The sequence below is a fragment of the Salvelinus alpinus genome, chromosome 16 (genome assembly GCF_045679555.1).
Source record: "Salvelinus alpinus chromosome 16, SLU_Salpinus.1, whole genome shotgun sequence".
In the NCBI taxonomy this organism is placed as follows: Eukaryota; Metazoa; Chordata; class Actinopteri; order Salmoniformes; family Salmonidae; genus Salvelinus; species Salvelinus alpinus.
Window position 1 is genome coordinate 27,123,691 of NC_092101.1, and position 17,348 is coordinate 27,141,038.

Sequence of the window (17,348 nt, forward strand, 5' to 3'; positions counted from 1 at the left end):
GACTGCAGTGTGTGTGACGGTGTGTGTGTTTACCTCTTGGGGCTGGGGTAGTGGTTGCCTGCGGTGTGTGTGACAGTGTGTGTGTGTTTACCTCTTGGGGCTGGGGTAGTGGTTGCCTGCGGTGTGTGTGACAGTGTGTGTGTGTTTACCTCTTGGGGCTGGGGTAGTGGTTGCCTGCAGTGTGTGTGACAGTGTGTGTGTTTACCTCTTGGGGCTGGGGTAGTGGTTGCCTGCAGTGTGTGTGACAGTGTGTGTGTGTTTACCTCTTGGGGCTGGGGTAGTGGTTGCCTGCAGTGTGTGTGACAGTGTGTGTGTTTACCTCTTGGGGCTGGGGTAGTGGTTGCCTGCAGTGTGTGTGACAGTGTGTGTGTTTACCTCTTGGGGCTGGGGTAGTGGTTGCCTGCGGTGTGTGTGACAGTGTGTGTGTTTACCTCTTGGGGCTGGGGTAGTGGTTGCCTGCAGTGTGTGTGACAGTGTGTGTGTTTACCTCTTGGGGCTGGGGTAGTGGTTGCCTGCAGTGTGTGTGACAGTGTGTGTGTTTACCTCTTGGGGCTGGGGTAGTGGTTGACTGCAGTGTGTGTGACAGTGTGTGTGTTTACCTCTTGGGGCTGGGGTAGTGGTTGCCTGCAGTGTGTGTGACAGTGTGTGTGTTTACCTCTTGGGGCTGGGGTAGTGGTTGCCTGCAGTGTGTGTGACAGTGTGTGTGTTTACCTCTTGGGGCTGGGGTAGTGGTTGCCTGCAGTGTGTGTGACAGTGTGTGTGTTTACCTCTTGGGGCTGGGGTAGTGGTTGCCTGCAGTGTGTGTGACAGTGTGTGTGTTTACCTCTTGGGGCTGGGGTAGTGGTTGCCTGCAGTGTGTGTGACAGTGTGTGTGTGTTTACCTCTTGGGGCTGGGGTAGTGGTTGCCTGCGGTGTGTGTGACAGTGTGTGTGTGTTTACCTCTTGGGGCTGGGGTAGTGGTTGCCTGCAGTGTGTGTGACAGTGTGTGTGTTTACCTCTTGGGGCTGGGGTAGTGGTTGCCTGCAGTGTGTGTGACAGTGTGTGTGTGTTTACCTCTTGGGGCTGGGGTAGTGGTTGCCTGCGGTGTGTGTGACAGTGTGTGTGTGTTTACCTCTTGGGGCTGGGGTAGTGGTTGCCTGCAGTGTGTGTGACAGTGTGTGTGTTTACCTCTTGGGGCTGGGGTAGTGGTTGCCTGCAGTGTGTGTGACAGTGTGTGTGTGTTTACCTCTTGGGGCTGGGGTAGTGGTTGCCTGCAGTGTGTGTGACAGTGTGTGTGTGTTTACCTCTTGGGGCTGGGGTAGTGGTTGCCTGCAGTGTGTGTGACAGTGTGTGTGTGTTTACCTCTTGGGGCTGGGGTAGTGGTTGCCTGCAGTGTGTGTGACAGTGGTGTGTGTTTACCTCTTGGGGCTGGGGTAGTGGTTGCCTGCAGTGTGTGTGACAGTGTGTGTGTTTACCTCTTGGGGCTGGGGTAGTGGTTGCCTGCAGTGTGTGTGACAGTGTGTGTGTGTTTACCTCTTGGGGCTGGGGTAGTGGTTGCCTGCGGTGTGTGTGACAGTGTGTGTGTGTTTACCTCTTGGGGCTGGGGTAGTGGTTGCCTGCAGTGTGTGTGACAGTGTGTGTGTTTACCTCTTGGGGCTGGGGTAGTGGTTGCCTGCAGTGTGTGTGACAGTGTGTGTGTGTTTACCTCTTGGGGCTGGGGTAGTGGTTGCCTGCGGTGTGTGTGACAGTGTGTGTGTGTTTACCTCTTGGGGCTGGGGTAGTGGTTGCCTGCAGTGTGTGTGACAGTGTGTGTGTTTACCTCTTGGGGCTGGGGTAGTGGTTGCCTGCAGTGTGTGTGACAGTGTGTGTGTTTACCTCTTGGGGCTGGGGTAGTGGTTGACTGCAGTGTGTGTGACGGTGTGTGTGTTTACCTCTTGGGGCTGGGGTAGTGGTTGCCTGCAGTGTGTGTGACAGTGTGTGTGTTTACCTCTTGGGGCTGGGGTAGTGGTTGCCTGCAGTGTGTGTGACAGTGTGTGTGTTTACCTCTTGGGGCTGGGGTAGTGGTTGCCTGCGGTGTGTGTGACAGTGTGTGTGTTTACCTCTTGGGGCTGGGGTAGTGGTTGCCTGCAGTGTGTGTGACAGTGTGTGTGTTTACCTCTTGGGGCTGGGGTAGTGGTTGACTGCGGTGTGTGTGACAGTGTGTGTGTTTACCTCTTGGGGCTGGGGTAGTGGTTGCCTGCAGTGTGTGTGACAGTGTGTGTGTTTACCTCTTGGGGCTGGGGTAGTGGTTGCCTGCAGTGTGTGTGACAGTGTGTGTGTTTACCTCTTGGGGCTGGGGTAGTGGTTGCCTGCAGTGTGTGTGACAGTGTGTGTGTGTTTACCTCTTGGGGCTGGGGTAGTGGTTGCCTGCGGTGTGTGTGACAGTGTGTGTGTGTTTACCTCTTGGGGCTGGGGTAGTGGTTGCCTGCAGTGTGTGTGACAGTGTGTGTGTTTACCTCTTGGGGCTGGGGTAGTGGTTGCCTGCAGTGTGTGTGACAGTGTGTGTGTTTACCTCTTGGGGCTGGGGTAGTGGTTGCCTGCAGTGTGTGTGACAGTGTGTGTGTTTACCTCTTGGGGCTGGGGTAGTGGTTGCCTGCAGTGTGTGTGACAGTGTGTGTGTGTTTACCTCTTGGGGCTGGGGTAGTGGTTGCCTGCAGTGTGTGTGACAGTGTGTGTGTTTACCTCTTGGGGCTGGGGTAGTGGTTGCCTGCAGTGTGTGTGACAGTGTGTGTGTTTACCTCTTGGGGCTGGGGTAGTGGTTGCCTGCAGTGTGTGTGACAGTGTGTGTGTTTACCTCTTGGGGCTGGGGTAGTGGTTGCCTGCAGTGTGTGTGACAGTGTGTGTGTGTTTACCTCTTGGGGCTGGGGTAGTGGTTGCCTGCGGTGTGTGTGACAGTGTGTGTGTGTTTACCTCTTGGGGCTGGGGTAGTGGTTGCCTGCAGTGTGTGTGACAGTGTGTGTGTTTACCTCTTGGGGCTGGGGTAGTGGTTGCCTGCAGTGTGTGTGACAGTGTGTGTGTGTTTACCTCTTGGGGCTGGGGTAGTGGTTGCCTGCGGTGTGTGTGACAGTGTGTGTGTGTTTACCTCTTGGGGCTGGGGTAGTGGTTGCACTGCGAGTGTGTGTGACAGTGTGTGTGTGTTTACCTCTTGGGGCTGGGGTAGTGGTTGCCTGCGGTGTGTGTGACAGTGTGTGTGTTTACCTCTTGGGGCTGGGGTAGTGGTTGCCTGCAGTGTGTGTGACAGTGTGTGTGTTTACCTCTTGGGGCTGGGGTAGTGGTTGACCTGCGGTGTGTGTGACAGTGTGTGTCAGTGTTTACCTCTTGGGGCTGGGGTAGTGGTTGCCTGCAGTGTGTGTGACAGTGTGTGTGTTTACCTCTTGGGGCTGGGGTAGTGGTTGCCTGCAGTGTGTGTGACAGTGTGTGTGTGTTTACCTCTTGGGGCTGGGGTAGTGGTTTCCTGCGGTGTGTGTGACAGTGTGTGTGTGTTTACCTCTTGGGGCTGGGGTAGTGGTTGACTGCAGTGTGTGTGACAGTGTGTGTGTTTACCTCTTGGGGCTGGGGTAGTGGTTGACTGCAGTGTGTGTGACAGTGTGTGTGTTTACCTCTTGGGGCTGGGGTAGTGGTTGCCTGCAGTGTGTGTGACAGTGTGTGTGTTTACCTCTTGGGGCTGGGGTAGTGGTTGACTGCAGTGTGTGTGACAGTGTGTGTGTTTACCTCTTGGGGCTGGGGTAGTGGTTGACTGCAGTGTGTGTGACAGTGTGTGTGTTTACCTCTTGGGGCTGGGGTAGTGGTTGCCTGCAGTGTGTGTGACAGTGTGTGTGTTTACCTCTTGGGGCTGGGGTAGTGGTTGCCTGCAGTGTGTGTGACAGTGTGTGTGTTTACCTCTTGGGGCTGGGGTAGTGGTTGCCTGCAGTGTGTGTGACAGTGTGTGTGTTTACCTCTTGGGGCTGGGGTAGTGGTTGCCTGCAGTGTGTGTGACAGTGTGTGTGTTTACCTCTTGGGGCTGGGGTAGTGGTTGCCTGCGGTGTGTGTGACAGTGTGTGTGTGTTTACCTCTTGGGGCTGGGGTAGTGGTTGCCTGCGGTGTGTGTGACAGTGTGTGTGTGTTTACCTCTTGGGGCTGGGGTAGTGGTTGCCTGCAGTGTGTGTGACAGTGTGTGTGTTTACCTCTTGGGGCTGGGGTAGTGGTTGCCTGCAGTGTGTGTGACAGTGTGTGTGTGTTTACCTCTTGGGGCTGGGGTAGTGGTTGCCTGCGGTGTGTGTGACAGTGTGTGTGTGTTTACCTCTTGGGGCTGGGGTAGTGGTTGCCTGCGGTGTGTGTGACAGTGTGTGTGTGTTACCTCTTGGGGCTGGGGTAGTGGTTGCCTGCAGTGTGTGTGATAGTGTGTGTGTGTTTACCTCTTGGGGCTGGGGTAGTGGTTGCCTGCGGTGTGTGTGACAGTGTGTGTGTTTACCTCTTGGGGCTGGGGTAGTGGTTGCCTGCAGTGTGTGTGACAGTGTGTGTGTTTACCTCTTGGGGCTGGGGTAGTGGTTGCCTGCAGTGTGTGTGACAGTGTGTGTGTTTACCTCTTGGGGCTGGGGTAGTGGTTGCCTGCAGTGTGTGTGACAGTGTGTGTGTGTTTACCTCTTGGGGCTGGGGTAGTGGTTGCCTGCGGTGTGTGTGACAGTGTGTGTGTGTTTACCTCTTGGGGCTGGGGTAGTGGTTGCCTGCAGTGTGTGTGACAGTGTGTGTGTTTACCTCTTGGGGCTGGGGTAGTGGTTGCCTGCAGTGTGTGTGACAGTGTGTGTGTGTTTACCTCTTGGGGCTGGGGTAGTGGTTGCCTGCGGTGTGTGTGACAGTGTGTGTGTGTTTACCTCTTGGGGCTGGGGTAGTGGTTGCCTGCAGTGTGTGTGACAGTGTGTGTGTTTACCTCTTGGGGCTGGGGTAGTGTTTGCCTGCAGTGTGTGTGACAGTGTGTGTGTGTTTACCTCTTGGGGCTGGGGTAGTGGTTGCCTGCGGTGTGTGTGACAGTGTGTGTGTTTACCTCTTGGGGCTGGGGTAGTGGTTGCCTGCAGTGTGTGTGACAGTGTGTGTGTTTACCTCTTGGGGCTGGGGTAGTGGTTGCCTGCAGTGTGTGTGACAGTGTGTGTGTTTACCTCTTGGGGCTGGGGTAGTGGTTGCCTGCAGTGTGTGTGACAGTGTGTGTGTGTTTACCTCTTGGGGCTGGGGTAGTGGTTGCCTGCGGTGTGTGTGACAGTGTGTGTGTGTTTACCTCTTGGGGCTGGGGTAGTGGTTGCCTGCAGTGTGTGTGACAGTGTGTGTGTTTACCTCTTGGGGCTGGGGTAGTGGTTGCCTGCAGTGTGTGTGACAGTGTGTGTGTGTTTACCTCTTGGGGCTGGGGTAGTGGTTGCCTGCGGTGTGTGTGACAGTGTGTGTGTTTACCTCTTGGGGCTGGGGTAGTGGTTGCCTGCAGTGTGTGTGACAGTGTGTGTGTTTACCTCTTGGGGCTGGGGTAGTGGTTGCCTGCAGTGTGTGTGACAGTGTGTGTGTTTACCTCTTGGGGCTGGGGTAGTGGTTGACTGCAGTGTGTGTGACGGTGTGTGTGTTTACCTCTTGGGGCTGGGGTAGTGGTTGCCTGCAGTGTGTGTGACAGTGTGTGTGTTTACCTCTTGGGGCTGGGGTAGTGGTTGCCTGCAGTGTGTGTGACAGTGTGTGTGTTTACCTCTTGGGGCTGGGGTAGTGGTTGACTGCGGTGTGTGTGACAGTGTGTGTGTTTACCTCTTTGGGCTGGGGTAGTGGTTGCCTGCAGTGTGTGTGACAGTGTGTGTGTTTACCTCTTGGGGCTGGGGTAGTGGTTGCCTGCAGTGTGTGTGACAGTGTGTGTGTTTACCTCTTGGGGCTGGGGTAGTGGTTGACTGCGGTGTGTGTGACAGTGTGTGTGTTTACCTCTTGGGGCTGGGGTAGTGGTTGCCTGCAGTGTGTGTGACAGTGTGTGTGTTTACCTCTTGGGGCTGGGGTAGTGGTTGACTGCGGTGTGTGTGACAGTGTGTGTGTTTACCTCTTGGGGCTGGGGTAGTGGTTGCCTGCAGTGTGTGTGACGGTGTGTGTGTGTTTACCTCTTGGGGCTGGGGTAGTGGTTGCCTGCAGTGTGTGTGACAGTGTGTGTGTGTTTACCTCTTGGGGCTGGGGTAGTGGTTGCCTGCAGTGTGTGTGACGGTGTGTGTGTGTTTACCTCTTGGGGCTGGGGTAGTGGTTGCCTGCAGTGTGTGTGACAGTGTGTGTGTGTTTACCTCTTGGGGCTGGGGTAGTGGTTGCCTGCGGTGTGTGTGACGGTGTGTGTGTTGGCGCTCCAGCAGCACTGCAGGCAGAGCACCAGGCCCAGACAGAGACACAGGACTAGAGAGACCACCAGGTAACTCTGTCGGTCAGACACCTAGAAAACACAAACACAGAAACAACATTACACAAACTCCTTACATCCGATCATGACATTTTGCAAGTTCTGATTAAAATAGGCCAACATTGAATCTGATATTCAATACGTGTAGTTAGTAAGAGCAGAAGGCATCATGGTCTTCAGCTGTGTGTACCTCTCTCTGTAGCTGTGAGACAGTCATGGTGAGGTTGATCATCAGCTTGGTGACGTTCTCCAGCTGGCCCTGTAACATCTGGATTGACTCTGTCTGCCGCTGGTCCTGAGGGATCACACAACCAAAATACAACGTTAATACAACCAAGTTGAACCAACCCATCCCAGAACCATCAGACACAACCTACACCAAACAATGACTCAACCATCACTGAACTACACAATAACAATCATATAACACAATTACAACAACCATCCCAGAATAAGCATCCGGCCAACCCAAACCCAATCAAGAAGCAACTGTCTAACAGACCTGTTCTTCAGCGATGCGGGAGGTGTTCTCCAGTTTGATGATGGTCTTGTTGAACGCTCTCTGCATCTCCTCCATCTGCTTACGATACCTAGAACACACAAGCCAATCAGAGCCTGAACAGGACGAGTGATAGAGGAAACTACTAGGTTAAAGACAGACAGACAGAGACAGACAGCTTACCTCTGGCTGAGTTCCTCCAGGTATCTGCTGCTGAGGGACATGTTCATCTCCAGGGCTTTGATCCTGTTGTTCAACCTCATGAACACACTCTCCTTCTGACTGGAGCCATGCACGTTCACTCCTCCGTTCACCCCTCCATTCCCATTCCCTCCAATGTACTCCCCCGCGCTCTGCAGCTCAGCGTAGAAGTCTGTAGCCGTCCGGTGTAAATGTCCGTTAGCGGTCACCGGGACGCTAAGCAGTAGGTCTTCCACGGATTCTTCCCCACGCAGGTGTTCTGCTGGCTGGGCAGAGGCGTCTCCCTGCTCCCCCTGACCCTGGATATCTCCACTCTCTGCCCCAGCCCTGGGTGTATGTGGCTCTGTGTTTGTGTCAGGCTGAGGGGGGACAGGGAGGTCGGTGGGAGGGGGGAGGTCTGCAGGTCTAGAGGCTGTGGGAAGGGGCTGGACTGGTTGCTCCTTCAGGGGGGGTGGAGGGATGTCCAGGGAGGCTGTCTCAGAGGTTGGTAGGTGTAGGGGAGCGGTGGAGCTGGGAGTAGGGGTGGGGGTGCTGGCCTGCTGAGTCTCCGGGACGGGGGCTCCCTGCAGGGCTGGAGGGGGGACAGGGTCTTCTTGGCTGGGGTGCTGGGGAGCTTCGTCCTGGGTAGGGGTGGGTTTGCAGAGGGAGGTTTGAGAGAAGCTGTGGGGGGGCAGGGTAGAGGTCCGGCTAGGCTCCAGCAAAATGATAGGGTCCACGTGGTGTGTGTCGATGTGATTGGTATGATTTTGAGAGTCTAAAGGGGGTAGCCCCTCATGTTGGTCCTGGGGGGCAGTCTCAGGCTCAGGAACCGTCTGTGTGTGTGTTGGGGCTTCCTGTGTGTGTGTGGGAGTAGGGACAGGGACCTGTATAGGGGTGTGTGTGTGTATGTCTTGCTGCCTCTCTCTGGCGAGGTGAGCGTCACACCAGCGCTGTAGCAACTCTGGCAGTGTGGCCACACAAGAAAGAGAAGAGACGGAAGAGATTGGACAGTACAGCTGGCTCTCTCTCTCCCTCATCCATTGTTCCTCTCTCTCCTCCTGCTCGTTATCATCCCCCTCTTCCTCCATCAGAGTCACAGTGGACTGTGGGGGCTCCTCCTCCTCCTGCACCACCAGAGTCACGATCTGTCCATCCTCCGGGGAGGGGGGAAGCAGGGAGGAGAGGGGGACCTCAGGGTCCTCCTGGGGAGCAGGGTAGTCTGGCTCTACCGTCTCCACACTGAGAGAAAGGGGGGGGGGGGGGGGGGTTAGACTCTTACTGCAAGGTGAATGAGGGCGAGAGTGAGTGAGTGACTCACGCTGGAGGAGGAGTGGTGGGGGTTGGAGTTGGGGTGAGCTGCACATCTTTGTTCCCCTCGGTCTCGTTCTGGGCTTCTAATGATGCGTTGGCTGGAAGAGATGCACAGACACACAGCAGGCTTTAGATAAAGTCGTCAACTACTACATTTAACCCTTCACAGGATAACAAACTATCACTGGACATGGCATGGCAGAGATCTCCAACCCCAGTCCAGCTGGTGCCAGTCTGCTCCACTCTACTGTATGTTGCCACTGCCAGCGGGTTAAAATGGGGAACAGAAACAGCTTTGTTTTGGCCAACGTCTATGCTTAGTGTAACAAGCACAAGAGTGGTCTGAACTAAAGCAGAAATTCAGGCTGGTCCAGTTAGAACTGGTCTCAAACCTCAGCAACCTTATGGGTTGAAAAAAGATCAAACACCATCAGCTGCCTCACTGCAGCCCATTGAGGGTGTGTCGATAAGGATGAAGGGGTTATTCGGGTTTAAAACAGTGTTTAGACTCCAGTATATTCTGAGGGCAATATGGTGTTCTGAGGTAGTTGGTTCTGCGTCATGGACCCCCTAGTCCTAATAGACAGAGCTCGCCTCCTGCTGCTGTGTTATACAACACAGAACTATGGTTCCTCTGAAAACCTCCTGCCAACAGTCAACATCTGGAGCTCCAGGCAGGCACACATACACATGGACACACACTGCAAACCGGAGCTACAGTTGAAGTCGGATGTTTACATACACCTTAGCCAAATACATTTAACCTCAGTTTTTCACAATTCCTGACATTTAATCCTAGTAAGAATTCCCTGTCTTAGGTCAGTTAGGATCACCACTTTATTTTAAGAATGTGAAATGTCAGAATAATAGTAGAGAGAATGATTATTTCAGCTTTTATTTCTTTCATCACATTCCCAGTGGGTCAGAAGTTTACATACACTCAATTAGTATTTGGTAGCATTGCCTTTAAATTGTTTAACTTGGGTCAAATGTTTTGGGTAGCCTTCCACAAGCTTCCCACAATAAGTTGGGTGAATTTTGGCCCATTGCTCATGACAGAGCTGGTGTAACAGTCAGGTTTGTAGGCCTCCTTGCTCGCACACGCTTTTTCAGTTCTGCCCACAAATTTTCTATGGGATTGAGGTCAGGGCTTTGTGATGGCCACTCCAATACCTTGACTTTGTTGTCCTTAAGCCATTTTGCCACAACTTTGGAAGTATGCTTGGGGTCATTGTCCATTTGGAAGACCCATTTGTGACCAAGCTTTAACTTCCTGACTGATGTCTTGAGATGTTGCTTCAATATATCCACATCATTTCCCTTCCTCATGATGCCATCTATTTTGTGAAGTGCACCAGTCCCTCCTTCAGTAAAGCACCCCCACAACATGATGCTGCCAACCCCGTGCTTCATGGTTGGGATGGTGTTCTTCGGCTTGCAAGCCTCCCCCTTTTTCCTCCAAACATAACGATGGTCATTATGGCCAAACTGTTCGATTTTTGTTTCATCAGACCAGAGGACATTTCTCCAAAATGTACAATCTTTGTCCCCATGTGCAGTTACAAACCGTAGTCTAGCTTTTTTATGGCGGTTTTGGAGCAGTGGCTTCTTCCTTGCTGAGTGGCCTCTCAGGTTATGTCGATATTGGACTCGCTTTACTGTGGATATAGATACTTTTGTACCCGTTTCCTCCGGCATCGTCACAAGGTCCTTTGCTGTTGTTCTGGGATTGATTTGTACTTTTCGCACCAAAGTACGTTAATCTCTCCTTCCTGAGCGGTATGATGGCTGCGTGGTCCCATGGTGTTTATACTTGCGTACTATTGTTTGTACAGATGAACGTGGTACCTTCAGACGTTTGGAAATTGCTCCCAAGCATGAACCAGACTTGTGGAGGTCTATAAGTCTTGGCTGATTTTTTATTTTTTCCCCCCATGATGTTAAGCAAAGAGGCACCAAGTTTGAAGGTAGGCCTTGAAATACATCCACCAGGTACATCTCCAATTGACTCAAATGATGTCAATTAGCCTATCTGAAGCTTCTAAAGCCATGCCATCATTTTCTGGAATTTTCCAAGCTGTTAAAAGGCACAGTCAACTTAGTGTATGTAAACTTCTGACCCACTGGAATTGTGATAGTGAATTATAAGTGAAATAATCTGTCTGTATTCAACTGTTGGAAAAATGACTTGTGTTATGCACAAAGTAGATGTCCTAACCGACTTGCCAAAACTATAGTTTGTTAACAAGAAATTTGCGGAGTGGTTGAAAAACGAGTTTTAATGACTCCAACCTAAGTGTATGTAAACTTCCAACTTCAACTGTATATACCCCTTGTATATGGCCCTGTTATTGTTATTTTATTGTGTTTCAATTTTTTTAAACTTTAGTTTATTTTGCACATTGTTCTTACTTTTTAAAAACTCTGCATTGTTAGTTAAGGACTCGTAAGTAAGCGTTTCAAAGTAAGGTCTACAACTGTTCTGTTCGGCTCATGTGACAAATATAATTTGATATGACCCAGTTTCGGAACAGCTTAATCTAAGCAAGATGGGAGCTCAGACTAAACTGTCCAGCGGTACAGTGAAGGAGGGATGCAGGGAGGAAGAGAGGACATAGACTTATAAAATAAGAAAAGGGGAGTTGGGCAAGAGAAAGGAGGATGAGACTAGCGTGATTTGCTGGGAAGGAAGCAGAACCAAAACTGACAGTCAGAATGAATAAACGCATTAGATTGGAGCTGACTTAGCTTGTACTGTGTGTGGGGTCTCTCTCAACACAAGTACACGTCAGACGTTCTATCACAATTTGTTGGCTTTGGACCAGCATTGCTGACTCACATTTGACTGAACACACAAAGACCTGCTGAGCTCTGAGTAGAATATGAATCTAATTTATTGTTGTGTGGATGAATAAGTTGGTTCTGTTTGATAGTTTCCATTGGCAGTGTGTGTGGTTATTAAACAAGCAGGGTTGAATAACAGGGCTTGTTCGGAAAAGAGAGGGCGAAGGACAGATCCGTACTAGATGGTTGAACTTCTCTTCTGTGAAGTAAATAGAAGGGGCAATAGCCTGGGTCTGAGACTCATAAAACCCTGCTGCTATATTTAAGACCTTTATAATGTATATAATACCTCTCATGACACACTCCCCTGGGCAGCACAGTGCTTTAGTTAACACGAGACAAATGTTCCACCACAAGTTTCATAAGCAAACCTCATGCCTCTCGCTCCAAGAAGTGGTTACCACAGCAAGTTATTTACAGTATCTAACACATAGCATTTCCTTTAAAGGAATGTATAGTATGGGGGGAGTGAGAGGAGAAGAGGGGAGTATAGGAAAGAGACGAGAGGGGGAGAGTAGAGAGAAGGGGAGGGGAGAAAGAAGGGGAGGGGAGAGAAGGGAATGACAGCCTTTTGGTAGGCCGTCATTTAAAATAAGAATTTGTTCTTAACTGACTTGCCTAGTTAAATAAATAAAAAAGGGGGAGAAGAATTCATACCTTCTATCTGTGCTCCTCCCTCAGGCTTGCCTCCCAGAACATTGGCTGCTATGTTGTTGACCATGTTGAGAATGGCATCTGTAGGGAGCGCACACACACACACACACACACACACACACACACACACACACACACACACACACACACACACACACACACACACACACACACACACACACACACACACACACACACACACACACACACACACACACACGAGAGCGAGTGTGAGAGAGCATCATGAATGTTGTCCTTCACTGGTAGTATAGTAAAATAGGTGAAGGCCCCACAGGAATCTGTAAAACCACAGGCCTCTGGCATTCCCCTCAGACTCTCCATTCCCTTACCCAACCACTTCTCTCCAGCCCCTGCCAGTGTCTGCTTGGCTACAGAAGACCCTGTCAGAGTCTGCTTGTTTTCTCTCACTGAGTTGGGGTTGGGGTCATATAGGAATGGGTCAGTCTGTTTTCTCAATGTTGAACAAGGTGTGTGTGTGTGTGGGGGGGGGGGGGGGGGGAGTGTTTTAGCCAATCTGATTGCAGCCTCATTGCAGTGCCAGTCCCTCCCCCATAGAGGCAGGGAGAAACAGGGGCTCCAGTGTGTGTAGCAGTTATATACGTCAGTCGCTAACCCACTTTGTGAGTGTGTGTGAGTGGGAATACAGCAACTGATGGAACATTCAGGACTTCATGTATTCAAGGAAAGCAGCTTCTAGTCTCTCCATTCTCCAAGAAACACAGAGCCTGTTTTAGAGCCAATTCTGGAGATCAATTCTCTGATGTGATTAGATACAATAGAGAACTGACACTCAGCCAGGATATCAAGTTACCCATGTTAATGCTATCCTGTGCCATGTGAATCTACAGTTCCTTCAGAAATGATTCATACCCCTTGACTTATTCCACATTGTGTTACAGCCTGAATTCAAAATGGATTGTTTCTCACCCATCTACACACAATACCCCATAACAACAAAGTGAATAAATGTTTTTTTAAATTTTAGCAAATACAGAAATTCCTAAATTACATAAGTATTCACACACCTGAGTCAATACTTCGTGGTGGCGATTACAGCTGTGAGTCTTTCTGGTTAATTCTCTAAGAGTTTTCCACACCTGGACTGTGCAACATTGGCCCATTATTCTTTTCAAAATTCTTCAAGCTCTGTCATATTGTTTGTTGAGAATTCCTAGTCAACCATTTTCAGGTCTTGCCATAGATTTTCAAGTAGATTTAAGTCAAAACTGTAACTCGGCTGCTCACGAACATTCTCTGTCTTCTTGGTAAGCAACTCCAGTGTAGAGGTGGCCTTGTGTTTTAGGTTATTGCCCTGATGAAAGGTGAAGTCATCTCCCAGTGTGGAAAGCAGACTGAACCAGGTTTTCCTCTAGGAATTTGCCTGTGCTTAGCTCCATTCTGTGTTTGAAATTCACTGCTCAACTGAAGGACCTTACAAATTATTGTATGTGTGGGGTACAGAGATGAGGTAGTCAATCAAAAATCACATTTAACACTATTATTGCACACGGAGTCCATGCAACTTATTATGTGACTTGTTAAACACATTTTTACTCATGAACTTATTTAGGCTTGAAGGGGTTTGAATACTTATTGACTGAATTAATTTGCAAAAATCTCGAAAAACATAATTCCACTTTCACATTATGGGGTATTTGTGTGTAGGCCAGTGATAAACTAATCTCAGCGTAATCCCTTTTAAATTCAGGTTGTAACAACAAAATGTGGAAAAGGTCAAGGGGTGTGAATACTTTCTCAAGGCACTGTAAGCTCAAAACAATCTGACGTGGTTGTGTGTCTGTACGTACTTGTGGCAGAGCCCAGCAGATTTTTAGACCCCTTGTCCTCAGAGTGGAGGTACCCAGGAGGGTAGTCTGTAGATTGGGGATCAAAAGATTATTTAAATAAAATAAAATGTTATTGGTCACATACACATGGTTAGCAGATGTTATTGCAAGTGTAGTGAAATGCTTGTGCTTCTAGTTCCGACAGTGCAGAAATATCTAACAATTCCACAATAACTACCTAATACACACAAATCTAAGTAAAGGAATAAGAATATATACACATAAATATATACACATATAAATATATGCATGAGCAATGACAGAGCAGCATAGGCAAGATGCAATAGATGGTATAAAATACAGTATATACACTACCTTTCAAACATTTGGGGTCACTTAGAAATGTCCTTGCTTTTGAAAGAAAAGCAAATTTTTTGTCCATTAAAATAACATCAAATTGATCAGAACTACAGTCTCAACGTCAGTGAAGAGGCGACTCCGGAATGCTGGCCTTCTAGGCAGAGTTCCTCTGTCCAGTGTCTATGTTCTTTTGCCCATCTTAATCTTTTATTTTTATTGGCCAGTCAGATATGGCTTTTTCTTTGAAACTCTGCCTAGAAGGCCAGCATCCCGGAGTTGCCTCTTCACTGTTGACATTGAGACTGGTGTTTTGCGGGTACTATTTAATGAAGCTGCCAGTTGAGGACTTGTGAGGTGTCTGTTTCTCAAACTAGACACACTAAGGTACTTGTCCTCTTGCTCAGTTGTGCACCGGGGCCTCCCACTCCTCTTTCTATTCTGGTTAGAGCCAGTTTGCGCTGTTCTGTGAAGGGAGCAGTACACAGCGTTGTACAAGATCTTCAGTTTCTTGGCAATTTCTTGCATGGAGTAGCCTTCATTTCTCAGAACAAGAATAGACTGACGAGTTTCAGAAGAAAGTACTTCTGGCCATTTTGAGCCTGTAATCGAACCCACAAATGTTAACGCTCCAGATACTTAACTAGTCTAAAGGAAGGCCAATTTTATTGCTTCTTCAATCAGAACAACAGTTTTCAGCTGTGCTAACATAATTGCAAAAGGGTTTTCTATTGATCAATTAGCCTTTTAAAATGATACACTTGGATTAGCTAACACAACGTGCCATTGGAACACAGGAGTGTTGGTAGCTGATAATGGGCCTCTGTAAGCCTATGTAGATATCCCATAAAAAAAAAAATCAGCCGTTTCCAGCTACAATAGTCATTTACAACATTAACGAAGTCTACACTGTATTTCTGATCAATTTGATGTTATTTTAAATGGACCAAAAAATGTGCGTTTCTTTCAAAAACAAGGACATTTCTAAGTGACCCCAAACTTCTGAACTGTAGTGTATATGAGTAATGCAAACATGATTAAAGTGACTAGTGATCCATGTATTAAAGTAACCAATGATTTCAAGTCTGTATGTAGGCAGCAGCCTCTATGTGTTAGTGATGGCTGTTTAACAGTCGATGGCCTTGAGATCAAAGCTGTTTTTCAGTCTCTCGGTCCCAGCTTTGATGCACCTAATCAGGTACGTTATTGAGAACAAAATCTCTTTTATAACCAATTATCAAACACAGTGTACCATCTCACCATAATCCTCATCAAGGTATTCCAGCCTCTCTGAGGGGTACTGAGAATCTGCAATCTCTTCATATTCCTCCACCATACTGGTACCAAACACCCTGTAAACACACACACTGTTATATAACACACACACAGCTAACATCTGGTTACATTTATTATATATAGCTGAAAGAGAGGAATTATGCTTAGACTAACATGAAATTTGTCAGAAAACTGACAGGTGGGTTGACATGTTGCTGAGATAACACTGTTCCCTATAGTATCCTCTAACTCAAACAAACCCCAGCCCTGACGAGATGTGGCATTGAGTGAGAGGGTCAACATCAGGGAAACGTCTGTACTGTAACTGCACATTCATATATACATCTCAACCCTTTAACCTTATCGACTGAGAGAATGTACACCTTAACATGTAGTTTATCTACAGAGTAGCAGCAGTTAAGTGGATGTGAACTTAGTTCCAGTTAAAAGGGGACAAAGGGTGTTTTTCAGATTTTTTTTCTCATACTGAATGTTATCAGATCTTCAACCAAAACCTAATATTAGATAAAGGGAACCTGAATGAACAAATAACAATTACATGCTTAATGTTGTTTAAGAAATGAATTAAATAAGTAACACCCAATGCCCTGGTGTGAAAAAGTAATTGCCCCCTAACACTCAATAACTGGTTGTGCCACCTTTAGCTACAATGACTCCAACCAAACACTTCCTGTAGTTGTTGATCAGTCTCTCACGTCGCTGTGGAGGAATTCTGGCCCACTCTCCATGCAGAACTGCTGTAACAGCTACATGTGGGTTTTTTAAGAATGAACAGCTTGTTTCAAGTCCTGCCACAACATGTAAATTGGGACTAGGTCTGGACTTTGACAAGGCCATTCCAGAACTACAAATAAGTCGTTTTTTTAGCCATTTTCATGTAGACTTGATAGTGTGTTTTGGATCATTGTCTTGCTGCATGACCCAGCTGCACTTCAGCTTCAGCTCACAGATGGATGGCCTGACATTCTCCTGTAGAATTCTCTGATACAGAGCAGAATTCATGGTTCCTTCTATTAAGGCAAGTTGTCCAGGTCCTGTTGCAACAAAGCATCCCCAAACCATCACACTACCAACACCATGCTTGACTCATCTGTCCATAGAACATTATTCCAAGAGTCTGGATGATCACCCAGGTGCTTTTTGGATGACATGGGTCCCATTATGCCTGGTGAAAACCAAACACTGCATTCCAGTCAGAACCTCATACCAACAGTCAAACATGGTGGTGTTGGTAGTGTGATGGTTTGGGGATGCTTTGCTGCCTCAGGACCTGGACGACTTGCCTTAATAGAAGGAACCATGAATTCTGCTCTGTATCAGAGAATTCTACAGGAGAATGTCAGGCCATCCGTCTGTGAGCTGAAGCTGAAGTGCAGCTGGGTCATGCAGCAGGACAATGATCCAAAACACACTATCAAGTCTACATGAAAACAGCTGAAAAGCAACACATTTGAAGTTCTGGAATGGGCTAGTCAAAGTCCAGACCTAGTCCCAATTGAGATGTGGCAGGACTTGAAACAAGCAGTTCATGCTTGAAAACCCACAAATGTCACTGAGTTAAAGCAGTTATGCATGCAAGATTGGGCCAAACTCCCTCCAAGCAATGTTAGAGACTGATCAACAACTACAGGAAGCATTTGGTTGCAGTCATTGTAGCTATGTGGCACAACCACTTAGAGTTTGAGGCAATTCATTTCCCCACAGGGGAATTGGGTGCTGGATAACTGTTAATTAAATAAATAATATAAGCATACTTTTTTGGGGTTATTTGTAACCTCAGGTTCCCTTTATCTAATATTAGGTTTCAGTTGAAGAGCTGATCAAAAACATGCAAAAATAGAGAAAATAAGAAAAGGGGGCAAATACTTTTTCATAGCACTGCATCTGTAAAAAGTGAAATGACAGTCTCTCTACCACTCCTTCCTTCCCTCCCTCTATACATCTCTAACCTGATAAGGCTGAGGGGACAGAAGTGTTCTGATCCAAAGTGGGAGATGAGCTCCAC

At 48.4% G+C, this 17,348-nt stretch overlaps 1 protein-coding gene across 5 annotated transcripts in view; it reads right to left on the reverse strand.

Annotated features, from left to right (window-relative positions):
• suco (SUN domain containing ossification factor) overlaps positions 1–17,348 on the reverse strand; it is a 119,643-nt gene that overhangs the window by 40,932 nt on the left and 61,363 nt on the right. For all 5 annotated transcript variants that reach the window (XM_071345699.1, XM_071345701.1, XM_071345698.1 and 2 more), the window contains 9 exons: positions 17,293–17,348; positions 15,308–15,399; positions 13,712–13,777; positions 11,886–11,963; positions 8,392–8,482; positions 7,077–8,312; positions 6,897–6,984; positions 6,585–6,689; positions 6,285–6,427 (listed from right to left, as the gene is read on the reverse strand). In XM_071345699.1, the coding sequence (XP_071201800.1) occupies positions 6,285–6,427; positions 6,585–6,689; positions 6,897–6,984; positions 7,077–8,312; positions 8,392–8,482; positions 11,886–11,963; positions 13,712–13,777; positions 15,308–15,399; positions 17,293–17,348 (1,955 nt within the window). The remainder of the gene's footprint in view (positions 1–6,284; positions 6,428–6,584; positions 6,690–6,896; positions 6,985–7,076; positions 8,313–8,391; positions 8,483–11,885; positions 11,964–13,711; positions 13,778–15,307; positions 15,400–17,292) is intronic.